We start from the raw sequence: 13,009 nt of genomic DNA on the forward strand, positions 1-13,009 counted from the left end.
ATGTCAAGGTGGAGTGTCTGTTCTTTCACTGAACATTTTAGTTGTATTTCTTGCTACATTGATAAGATACTTGTTTATGAAATCTCTTATCAGTGAGAATTAAAATGTCCTTCCTTGTAACTAACCAAGGCAATGTGTGCAAATGACTATTCTCTAATTGTAAGGAAATTGAAATTTAACCCTTTTACATGGAAGGAAGAACAAGACTATACTTTTCACAGAAGCTAACAGCAGGTTTGAATTTACATGGTTACTTTATTAGAAGTAATACAAACCTCTTTATTTTTGTAAACTTCTGTTTTGTAAGTCAATGTGGGAGCAGAATTAGGGCCTGATCTAAGACCCATTCAGTTCACTGGGAGTCTTTCCAATGACTTCAGTGTCCTTTGGATCAGTCCCTTTGGGAGGAATGATATGAATAAAGAAAAATTTCTTGCCTGTAGTCCAGATCTTGTTGTCTTTTCTCAGGCAGAATTTCCACAGTCCTCATTGGGAGCTTTGCCCAACAAGGATTGCAGGAATTGGCCCTCTTAATTTATTTAGATGCTCCAGTGAAATCCTGCTGAATCAAATTAAGTAATACAAATAACACTGAGTATTATAGCCTACATGCACATTTTTGGCAGGGAGCAGCTTCTTGAGAAACCTCCATTTAGATAAATATGTGATGTACCAAAGAGGCCCAGTGGTACTGGAGGGTACATATTACCCTGGGATTTAATGATCTCTGTCACTGATTCTCTAAAATTGTATGGTTCCTTGCAAAATAGCAACTGATAAAAGTACCTTTGTTTTTGAGATATCTCAGAACTATTAGCACTATATTAAAAACTACATTAATACACTTAACTGAATTCCTAATACATGCCTGGAACACTGGCACATATGATAAAATCTTTGTTTAGGAGTACTCTGTTCAAAAGTCAAAGAATTAAAAATGTGCATTTTGGGGCAGGAAATCTGCATAGAAAATTACTAGAGTTGTGTAGGGTTAGCATCTGTAGTTAGTATTTGCTGTAAGTTGAATAGTATACACTAAGGAAAGTGTTGTATTAAGAGGTTACAGAGGAGTATGGAGAATATGACTACATAATCTGGGGTTTTGTTTTTAGTGTATAATCCAAGTTTTAGTTCAGTGGTTCTCAACCAGAGGTAGGTGTATCCCTAGGGGTACTCAGAGGTCTCCCAGGGGGTACATCAACTCATCTAGATATCTGCCTAGTTTTACAACAGGCTACATAAAAATCACTAGCAAAGTCAGTACAAACTAAAATTTGATACAGACAATGACTTGTTTATACTGCTTTGTATACTATACACTGATATGTAAGTACAATATTTATATTCCAATTGATTTATTTTATAATTATATGGTAAAAATGAAAGTCAGTAATAGTGTGCGGTGACACTTTTTTGTGTTTTCTGTGTGTGATTTTGTAGTTTAGTGAAACTTGGGGGTATGCAACACAAATCAGACTCCTGAAAGGGGCACAATAGTCTCGAAAGGTTAGCACCACTGTTTTAGTGTATAGTAAATGATAGTTTTATAACTTGTTAACTCATAAAATAACTCCGGGCTTCTGAAACTTGACATGGCAGATTTATAGAGATATGTTCATCTGATCTTTTGTGCCTGTAATTCAGTAACTGGTTTTCTTCCTTTTGGTACGTGGATTACAATGCGCCATCAAAGTATAACTTTTATCTTTAAAAATAGTGTTAATATCCTATCTGGTTTACTTTTTGTACTAAATTTTTCAATCTTTTATTCACTTGCTTGTGACTGACTGACTGCAAATTAGATTGTACTTGCTTTTCCAATAACTACTTTTTAGCCAACTTCTGTTTCCGACACCTTCAGCAGATGTTCATGCATCATAGCCTCTTCCCTTCTCCCACCACCCCAAATCAAAGACTACATTTATAGAACTATGCATTTTAGGAGCACAGATTATTTGTTGTTCAAGCAAACAAAAAGGTACGTCTATATTTTCCACATCAGTGTGTATTGTGCACAAATAACTAAATTGAGAGGAAAATAGAGGTAATTATATTGATATTTTATGTATAATTTATTAGTCATTTCAGCCCTCAACAATTTGCCAAACCTCTGATATTAGGGTCCACAATGGAGCTAATTAACAAGCAATGTTGCTGCTTACCTCAGATTGCAAATGTCTTATGAGTGACAAAATTAAATCTAATTATTCTGATATTTTATTAAGTGGTTTATGAGCCACTACATAATTACCTCTTCTGAAATTAAAGTGGTCTGAAAATTATGGCTGTCTGGAAAATTAGTGGATGTTGATGATATTTGCAATAAGAATTATTCTTTTTCCAGACTTTTACTCTCCAGATGTAACAATTTGCTGAGACTCTACTTAATGGAGCTTTTCCTATGTACAATTAAATATAATTAAATCTGTCCCTTATTATGTTTAACAAATTAATTCTACTCATCTGGTATCTTACCTGTTTTATAAATAGGATGGCAAGATCAACATAGTCTGAAGGAAATAATCCAGTAACAATTTAACTTAAATTGTTCTGTTTAAGTTACATTCATAGTGATGTAGATAACTAAATGGGTGGGAAACCAATTACAAAAGTATAAAAACATTCTCACATTAGACAATAGGTAAAAATAGTACATCTAATATACTAGATGCATAACAAGGGAACATTCTGTACACTTACTCTTTGTGTTCTTAATACTTTTTTGTCTCTCTCCAGAAGGTGTCATTCTTCTTCGAGTAGTGTCCTTGCAGGTGCTCAACTTTAGGTGCACATGCACTCTGGTGCCTTTGCACAGAGATTTTTGCTAGCAGTGCTCATTCCGTCCACACGTGCACCCTACACATCCTTGTGCCCTGTACTGAGGCTATATAGGGCTGCATGGGAGAACCACTCTCAGTTCCTTCTCAACCATCTTCAGCCAGAGATGGAGTTTACTGTATGTCTGTTCATGTTCCCTCTTGTATTAGTGCTTTAGTTTTTATAGTTAGTTCTCAGCAGTAGTAGATTTAGTACCTTATAGTTGTTGGAATTTGCGTTTTCCCCCCTTGTTCTTTAAAATTACACACACACGCATTTTTTTTTTCTTTTCCCTTATTGAGAAGCTTGAGCAATTTTCTTCTGTCAGGGTTGCCAGGCTCCCTAGGCCAGTGGTTTTCAACCAAGGGTACCTGTAGCCCTGGGGGTACTCAGAGGTCTTCCAGGGAGTACATCAACTCATCTAGATATTTACCTAGTTTTACAATAGGCTACATAAAAATCACTAGCAAAGTCAGTACAAACTAAAATTTCGTACAGTCAATGACTTGTTTGTACTGCTCCATATACAGTACTATACACAGAAATGTAAGTGGAATATAAATATTGTACTTACATTTCTAATTGATTTATTTTATAATTATATGGTAAAAATGAGAAAGTAAGCAATTTTTCGGTAATAGTGTGCTGTGACACTTCCGTATTTTTATATCTGATTTTTAAGCAAGTAGTTTTTAAGTGTGGTGAAACTTGGGGGTACGCAAGACAAATCAGATGCCTGAAAGGGGTACAGTAGTCTGGAATGGTTGAGAGCCATTGCCCTAGGCTTGGCCTGTCTTGTCAAGAAGCAATCTCTGTTAGTGACAGGCACTCCCAGTACATTTGTTGTTTGGGAGACTCTCACGTTCCTAGCAGGTGTAAGACCTGCTCTTCCTTTAAAGGAAGATCCCAGAAGAACAGGGAAATAAAGTACTACCTCTTAATGGTGGAGCAAGTTTTGAGACTGGCCTCTGACCTGAGAGCAGAGGCCCCCGCCTCTTCTGTCAATACCCTGTCATCATCGACATCATGGTCACCAAGAGCTTCCAAGATGAAGACAGCATTGAAACCCCATCTCCAATACTCCCAGAGTGAGGTACCAATAACTGTGCTGCTGATAGCGAGAGTGTCCCACTGAAAAGTATAAGGAAAACGATAAGAGGAGCAGACTAGAGAGGTCTTAAGAGCAGGCAACAGGTCTTCATATCCAGTCACCAGACATCTCAGGCCTCTAGAGGAGTACTAGTGAGGCTCCGAGTACTTCAGGTACCGTGAAGCACACTAAGACTTCCAACTAAGTCCCATACCTCACCAGTAAAGGGCTCGGTACTGAAGACTACTATTGTCCAGAGACTGGCTTCAATGGAATCCTCAACCCATTCAGTACTGATATCAGTGCCTTGCACAACAGTTTCTACATCATTGGTGCTGGTACTGAGTTCTATTGTGTTACTGGTACCACAGGAATTTCAGAACCTGAAAGACCTTTTGGTACCAAATGAACCTTAATCTTCACTCCTGGCAACCTCTGGACACCTCTTGGTACAGAAGTCAGCTGGGTCACCGACTGCTGACATGTTTCCGAGAGACCTACCTCTTTTCTCTATCTTCTACTATCCAGGAGGAGGGATTGTCACCTCTGATACAATATGTGGGGCAGCATTCTGACTCAGACTCTGTAATTTCTATTCAAGGCTCTCCATTTATTCCAGGAGACGTTATTTCCCATTGCAGATGCAACAAAGGCAGGACCCCTGCCTGGCAACATTTGGGATGACTAGCACTCGATATCTCCCTCCTCCCCCGCATGCCATATTGTCTCACTCATTGGCCTTACTGGGATCTATGGGCAATGTTCTTCCAGCAATTTTGAGTGGCGTCAATTACATCCCACAGGGAACACGGAAGATCTTGTTCCCCAATACCATGTATCTCTCCTCCCCACTCTGAGCCCAAAGAGATCTTTGAAGGGCAAGCGTAGACAAGGAAGTTACCCCACCTTACAAATATCTCATCGTTGTCACCTGATGAGGCAGTAATGCCACCACTGCCATCATTAGCTGATGACTTTAAGCAATTCCAGGACCTGATGAAGTGGGTTGATGACACCCTGCAAATTCCGGAAGAAGTCCAGGACTTCCATCACAAGCTCCTGGACATACTGCATACCTTTACCTCAGCGCAGGTAATAGCTGATAATAGCCCACCTTAAGTGATTACTCTTGTTATAGTTAGTATGGCAACACCCATTTTTTTCATGTCCTCTGTGTATATATATCTTTCTACTGTATTTTTCCACTGCATGCATCCAATGAAGTGGGTTTTACCCCATGAAAGCTTATGCTCAAATAAATTTTAGTCTCTAAGGTGCCACGAGTACTCCTCATTCTTTTTGCAGATACAGCCTAACACAGCTACCACTCTGAAACCTATTTCTAAGGTTTTTGCTTCTGGGTAGCACCAACAAGGTGTTTAGCCAGCACATTGTGAAGGAACTACACCTCTGCCCTGATATAACGCGACCTGATATAACACGAATTTGGATATAACGCGGTAAAGCAGCGCTGGGGGGGGGGGGGGGGGCTGCGCGCACCAGTGGATCAAAGCAAGTTCGATATAACGTGGTTTCACCTATACCGCGGTAAGATTTTTTTTGGCTCACGAGGACAGCGGTATATCGGGGTAGAGGTGCATTTGAATACAATGGCCCATTAAAGAACACTTAACTCATAATGGAAGGAGCCTATGTACTCTTAATGGAGTTTCCTGCTATGACTAAGCGAAGTCATGCATGGACCTGTGACTTGCTCATGTGACTCCAAACTCCATCTTTTACCTGTGATTTTAAACTAGCTGAGCTGAGGCCTTTGTCTGAAACATCAGGTTTCCCTCCACTTGGTAAAAGCCATAAAAGGCCATGGAAACATCTTAATTTTTGCCTCTTTCCTGCTCCAACATCTGGACTATGGACTTATACTAATGGAAGCATTCTAAGCAAGGGACTGAGGACCTTCCAATGATTTGGAAGCAACCAGAGACTTGACTTAAGCCAGCAGTTTATTCCAGCACTGCTACAAACGTGAACCAAGAACTTTACAATTGTTGTATGTATTTGATTCCTTTAACCAATTTTAGCTCTCACCTTTCTTTCTCTTTATAAATAAACCTTTAGATTTTTAGATACTAAAGGATTGGCAACAGTGTGATTATTGGGGAAGATGTGAGTGATACATTGACCTGGGTGTGTGGGATCAGAAGAACCTTTCATTTGATGAACTTGGTTGTAAAGAACCACTCATCTTAAAGTCTAGTGTTTTTGGTGGTGATACAAGGACTGGAATGACTAAGGAAACTGCTGTTCTGACTTCTTATTAGCCAGTGTGGTGAAACAGAAGTTTACTTTTGTTGCTGGTTTGGTATATCTTAAGGGAGAATAACAATCAGTTTTCAGGTGTATCTGCCCTATTTCTCAGCAGTTTGTCCTGAATTTGGTAGTCTCAGTTGTGACCTGCAAAGGCACGGTGACGGGGGGAATGCTTTCTTCTGATATTTGCTAATCTAGAAAATCCTTTATCGTAGGAATACTGTTATAAACTGTTCTAACAATATGAATTATTAGAGAAGACTTATCTCAACATAATAGTGTTAATAATTGCCTGGAAAGAGATGAAGACCAAAAACTTCTCACTAGAATTTTGTGTTGATTGATTGAAAGATCTGCTCAAACTTTCAGATTATGAATTACTTTGTTTTATCTAATTTTTCCTTTTCTTTTTCACTTACCCTCAGCTGGAAAGACAGCTACTGATGCAGAGTCAAATGCGAGAGAGACAGATGGCTATGCAGATTGCTTGGACAAGGGAATTCCTCAAATATTTTGGAGTATTTTTTGGACTTGCTGCTGTAGGTCTAACTGCTGGGTATGAAGTTTGTTATGTACTAGAACATTCAAGTAAATTAGTTGTAGTAATTCCTCAGTGGTCTTTGTCTGTCGCCTGTAGTAATTCCTCAGTGGCCATTGTCTTTCTGTTGCCTGCTCTTAAGTAGGGTTGGCAGTAGCCTTGGCAGTAGGCTTTTGATTTTTATATATATAAATTTCTACCAATATCAGTGTGTTTTGTTTTAAGTATCTTTTTTCCTATTTTTATCTATTTAAATTTTCACAATTGTGGGGAATTATAGGGGAGGTCAGCTAGTAATTATTTAATGTCAGTAGTCATTGAGATTCAAAGAGTTAAAGCTTTGTATCAGTTAAAACACAAATTGTCAACATCACGTGCCAAAATATGTAACAAAGTAAATATCCTTAAATCAAACTCTAAATTCTCAAACAGCATTTTTCTTACTTTGCTTGGCTGTAAATTTCAATTACTTATTGATGACATTTATTTTTTTCTCAATTTTTCTGTGTACGATAAGTACGGACATTTACTGATTTTAAAAAATCTAATCCTTCCAAGCCTATTCTTAAGTAATTATTTTGAAGTGTGTGTTTCTGATCAGAGAAGTAGAAATGGCATTTCCTTAATCAATCTTTCAGCTCCCTGTATATCATATCTGCTTGCTTTAGTGACCAAATCAAGTTGTTTGGTATTTTTACTGTTAATACTGAAGGGCAAATATATCTGCAGAGGAGATAGCCGTATTCTTATAAAATTTAACATTTTATATAGTTCTTTACGTATTCAAAGTGCTGAACAGACTTATCCCTCACAGCTGTCCTATGAAATGGGTGGTAAGTAACAATATTCCCATTTTACATAAGGGGAGATTGAGACATAAAGGTTATACTGTGCCCAAGGTTACATCAAGAATTGGTGTCAGAACTAAGTTAGAATTTAGGACTGCTGATTAACAGCTTTTGTACTAATTCTATATCACTCTCCCTTCCTGTACTGTTTTACCTCCTCTGTCATCAAAAGCATCATCTCAAGCCTGATTGCAGAATCTTTATTGCTCATTAGACAGAACTTTTTTTTTTCTTCCTGGTGACTAACATTTTTTCATTTCTAAACTCAAAAGTGACTTTGTAAAATGGACGTATTTCTGTTCATGTTGGTATTTTGCACTTGACTCTATAGGTAAGCTCCTCTGTCAAATTCAGCATAAAATAATTGCCTACAAAGTTTGTGCCACTTTCTTTCCTGTACTATGACTTAATAAGATAACTATCTTGCCAAACAGCCCTACCTAGGTTCTCTGGATGACTGAAAAATATAAGTCTCTGAACAATGTATATACATTCTCAAAAAACTCTAAAGTTCATAGGAAATGACTGTGTGTAAGGTATACATTTAATGTATACCTATGTGTGTCTTATATTCTACATGTGTGGTGGATCTGGAGCTGTCTAATTTGTGAATGCTATATTTCTATAGGTTTTATGTGTAAGGGGGTTTACTTTATCTTGACATGCTGTTGTGATGTCTACTGTATGCATATATTGAGTTAATTCAATAGTGGGATTGTCAGGAAATGAGAAGGAAGTGGAACCATATGTACACTTTCCAGCGTACACTTGAGACAAAACAAGAGTAATTCATTTTGATGCTCTGCTTGACCTCCTGCTAGGCCTGCCAGACAGGTTTTCCCAGGAGTGACTCTGTCCCTGTGGGGAGGGAAGTTCAAGGTAGCCAGTAGGGATTAAGACTCACGCCACCTCAAGAAGGGGGAGACGCACAGGTTTTTGAGAGCTAAGGTAAATCCACACTTCAGAGGTTAGGAGTCTGGGGTAGGATAAACCTCTTATGTCATGCTTTGTTCATACTGTTCAGATTAAACAATACTTTGATTTAAGGAGGCTGTTTTGGGTCACTTTCTTCACCACTGGTCACACGCTATTGAAGGGAAGAACTTCAGGTACCTCTATCTAGTCAGACCTGCTGGGTAAGCACAGTCAATACACAGAGTACTGAAGGCCCAGAACCCAGTCAATGAGTGGGAGAATCATGGGATTCCACCCTGAGAGAGGTTAAGGCCTGAGGGGGAGCCCTCAAGAGACCAGAAAAGGGATCAGAGATGCAGCTAGCCCTGTAACGATTATGTACATACTACTATAAAACAAAATAATATATGCATTTTGGTTTGTAATAAATTGCATGTATTGTGAACATCAGACTCTTTTTGTTCCGAAACACACGCATGCTGAACCAGTAGTTAGTAGCACTTTAAACTTTTCTGGAGCACAAGAAATGTCTTTCATTTCAATGTTTGGTTTGTTTGTTTGTTAAATAAATGTTCCTTAAAATGTGCATAAAACAGGTTAATAGTCTTCTGAAACATATTTGGCTCTGTCTCTAGAGTAGCTAAATACCTTCTGTGTGATTAGTGAAGCTTTTAGGCCGCTGCTGATCTTACAAAACTTATTGTAAGTTTTCTACTCCCTCCTCCCTTTTTTTTATGAACAGAGCAATAAAAAACAAGAAACCAGGACTGTTCCTTCCAATGGTTCCCTTAAGCTTTATACTTGCCTACCATTATGATATGGGCTATGGAACACTTTTGCAAAGGATGAAGGGTATGTATATGGAAGTTGTTGAGACTTGTAACCAAGCCTAGCACCCTTTGGACTACCTTGTTCTTGACCACAAGGTGCCATGCCAGTCCCTTTTGCAATTCCTTTTGTCTTACGGTCAAGTGCCTAAACTCATTACTTCCCTCTCATTTCTGTCTCCCTTAAAGTCAGAATTGTTTCCTTCTGTCTAAGCTTTCCCAGCAGAGAGTATTCCATCCTAATAGCCTTCGCTGCCAATTCACGTTGTCTTAAGTAAATACAAAATTTGAGAAAATCAAGAGAAAAATTAATAATATTTAATTGGACTGTAAATACAAATCGACTAATAGGAACAATTTTAGAAGTGACAGGTTTAGTTACTTCTCTCCAGTTTCTGTTTTGAAATGTAATAAAACAGTATGAATGTAAGTGAAATTTACTGGTGCACTTCCCCAGTAAGTTAGTCTTAATCATGTGCAACCTAGAGAAATACCTGATGATAGAGCCTGTCAAAAGTAACAAATTGAAAGTAACATTGCATATGGTTTGTCACTTTTTCTACACTATAGAAAAAGGTCAATGAGGAGCTATTAGTGTATATTTAGACCTGGATTCAGAATATGGCTTGTCCTTAGAATATGCAGCCCTTGAATCAATGTAATGATCAGTCCAGATAACTTTCTGTTAAGCACAGATATGAGGCAGGTGCAATAAGCTCTAATGGAAAATATAAAATACAAAATACTCAGCTATAAGATTTATTTTCAAATTTTATACAGCATTGAGCATATATGTAATTGCACACAAAACTACATTAAAAGGACATTGTTAAAGTTCCACAGTCAAGCACTCAAAAGTTAGGAAAAAAACAGAATTAAAATTGCCTATTCAACCTTAATTTGGCCCCCTTGTACATATTAATTATGACAGTCATACATGATCATCAACACAGAATCAATAGTTTTGTCTTTAGAACAGTAAATAATGTGCAGTAAATAAGGCCTAAGGCCACACATTGAACAATGAGGATAAACAAAATATTAAATAGCTTCTCACTAATTGAGCATTGTCCATCTTGTGCACTGAATGAGGCACTGGTCTGTGGGAAAAAATAGTATGGTGGTGTAATTAAAGACTGTATTAGGCACATGGTAACTGAATTAAGGTTCCTTAATTCTAGCATTTTTTTTTTAACTTTTGAGCACTTGAGTTTGCAATCTTAATGTTCTTTTTACATAGTATTTTGTGTGTAACTTCCTAGATTTTTAAAAAAGCAAACTGAAAACAGAAATTCCATCATGTGGTATCATTGACACCCACATGGGTCATCAGCCCGATTGGAACCTTTAGACCTACTGCACAGACATCTGTCACTTGAGCTAACTGAGTAAATGTAAGCAGTGTTAGGTTATCATCCTTTATGTGGAATTGCCCTAGAGCGCAGCCAGTCTGTCCCCCCACTAGCTCCTCATCCTATCCCAGTCTGCTCCTCCTTGTATTGGTTCCCAATCTTCATCCCCCTATCTTCTGCTACCAGTTTTTATCCCCTGCTCTCTCACTCCTCTTCTTGTCTGTCTCCTTGCCAGCCAGTCCTGCTCCCCCGCCACCAACTCTTTATTTCATCCCAGTCTACCCCCAGTGATGTATTGGCTCCCTGTTTCACTCCCCACTCCCTGCCGTCAGCCGGCAGTTAGATCTGTGCCTCCCCTCCCCGGTTCCATTTTCCAATTTACTCCCCGCTACAGGTCTGGCCCTTGTCTCCCTGTATTCAGATCAAGCAGCTTACTCCTCCACTCAGCCTGGCCTGTCGGGATGGGGTGGGAGTCAACTGATGAGAGTACAAGAGAGACAGTATCCCTGTTCTCTGTTTTGGAGCCTGGACCACAGTGGAACAGAGCCATACTTGCAGGGAAAGTCCTACTCAGTCCTGGGATGGAGCATGTTCAATATGGACAGAATCATAAAGAAATTTAGCTGAGAAACTAGCATGTCTCTGTTGAACATGTGCAACTGCTGTTTTTCAAAGGCTTATAATTTGGCCAAATTTGGGAGGATTTTATTGGGAATGGGAAAAGCATATCCCTGACACAAAGGACATCTGTTAAATTTCATGTCTTTACTCCAAAACATGGGAGCACTAAAGCTTCTCAAAGAAAAGGTTGCCAGAACTTTTTAACATGGGCAAAAAAGCATTTTTCCTTAGCCTTGTTCTTGGAAATGAATGAAATTTTTCCAAACAAATTTAGCCTAAGGCAGACACATGGCATGGAAAATTTCAGCCCAAACGTTTGGCAAAATTCTAAATAACTGAAAACAGGGTCTTATAATGAAAAGTGTTGGACAGTCTTAAAAATAAGTGGTACTACGAGCCTCAGTTATAATTATTTGAGTAAATATCTAATATTCTTCAGTTATTCAAGCCTTCAAACAAAATATATACAATTTCTCTGAAAACTTTTTTTGTTCTTATTAAAGTGCGAAGATGCATGTCTCTTTTTTTTTTTTAAGGTGAAGCAGAGAACATACTTGACACAGAGAACACCTTGCTAGAAATGCCAAAAGGAGCCCTCACTTTTGAAAGTCTTGAAAAAGCCAGAAGAGCTCAGAGCAAGTTCTTTATAGAAAAATAAGAAGACTGTAACCACTCAGTACTTCAAAGCACAACATTATTTGTTTGTAATCATGTTGCTGACTTAAAATATGTCAAATTATTTGTTTTGAGAACATAATATTTTTAAAATAAAATGAATTTCTTTTAAAAATTGGTTTTTTTTTCAAGGCAGTGTTTTTTCTTTTTAATATTTTATGTATTTACTGCAAATATTTTAATTTCAGTAGTTCTTGTTTATCCCCTAGCATGAAACATCATGAATTCCTGCTCTTCAATTCTAACTTCATTATTACTTAGTTTGAAAATACCTCTTTCCTCTATAACCAGGGGTTAAGGATCTGGCCTATCGACTATAGCGACATGTTTTTTCAAATTTAAGTGCCTATAACTGTATTTAGGTATCTATATTAAACATGGACTAAGTTTTCAGGCATGCTAGAGCACCAACAGCTCAAACTAACATCAATGGGAACTGTAAATCAGGCCACTCTTTCTAGCTGCTGAATTATAGGCATCCAAGTTTGCCAGATTTGCTTCAAATTTTAGAATAAAAACTTTTATCAAGTTCAGAAATACAGGTATCACTAGTTAACAGTGGATATGTCAACACAGCAAAAGCTGTGCAGCTAGCTTGAATCCAGCTACTGTGGGTAGCAATAGCAGTGAAGACAGCACAGCAAAGGTTTCAGCATGGTTAGTACAAGCTCTGCATGGTCCCTGGTCACTACCCTGCTCTGAAGCCTATGCTGTGCTGTCTTCACTGCTATTGTTACCCACAAGCTAGCATGGGTAGGCTAATCTGCATCTTCCAAGGAAGATACTAAACTGATACAGGACCCCGAGCCTAGAAAAAGGAGGTGGGGTTGGGAGTTCCAAGCATGACTGCCCAGGGAACATCAGTGTGTGTTGACAGGCATAGAAGGGGAGACACAGAAAGAAAGAATGCTGCGAGAAGGACAGTCTGCTTGTCCAAATCCAGAGATGGAGGTAACTGGGCCAGATGAAACATACCAAAGCTTGCAAGGAAATTCTAAGAGTTAGCTATGGAGAAATATGCATAGAGACCCTTACTGTTTTTACATTTTGCTCTA

At 38.3% G+C, this 13,009-nt stretch overlaps 2 protein-coding genes across 9 annotated transcripts in view; one reads left to right on the forward strand and one right to left on the reverse strand.

Moving 5' to 3' along the window:
- The window catches only part of PLGRKT (plasminogen receptor with a C-terminal lysine), a 43,970-nt gene extending 31,923 nt beyond the window's left edge, over positions 1 to 12,047 (forward strand). For both annotated transcript variants that reach the window (XM_039544456.1, XM_039544458.1), the window contains exons 3-5: positions 6,604 to 6,734; positions 9,222 to 9,331; positions 11,816 to 12,047. In XM_039544456.1, the coding sequence (XP_039400390.1) occupies positions 6,604 to 6,734; positions 9,222 to 9,331; positions 11,816 to 11,937 (363 nt within the window). In that variant the 3' untranslated portion in view covers positions 11,938 to 12,047. The remainder of the gene's footprint in view (positions 1 to 6,603; positions 6,735 to 9,221; positions 9,332 to 11,815) is intronic.
- Positions 1 to 13,009, reverse strand: part of LOC120408000 (programmed cell death 1 ligand 1-like) — an 85,137-nt gene that overhangs the window by 66,951 nt on the left and 5,177 nt on the right. The window lies entirely within an intron of this gene.

The sequence above is a fragment of the Mauremys reevesii genome, linkage group 6, assembly GCF_016161935.1.
Source record: "Mauremys reevesii isolate NIE-2019 linkage group 6, ASM1616193v1, whole genome shotgun sequence".
Classification (NCBI taxonomy): Eukaryota; Metazoa; Chordata; order Testudines; family Geoemydidae; genus Mauremys; species Mauremys reevesii.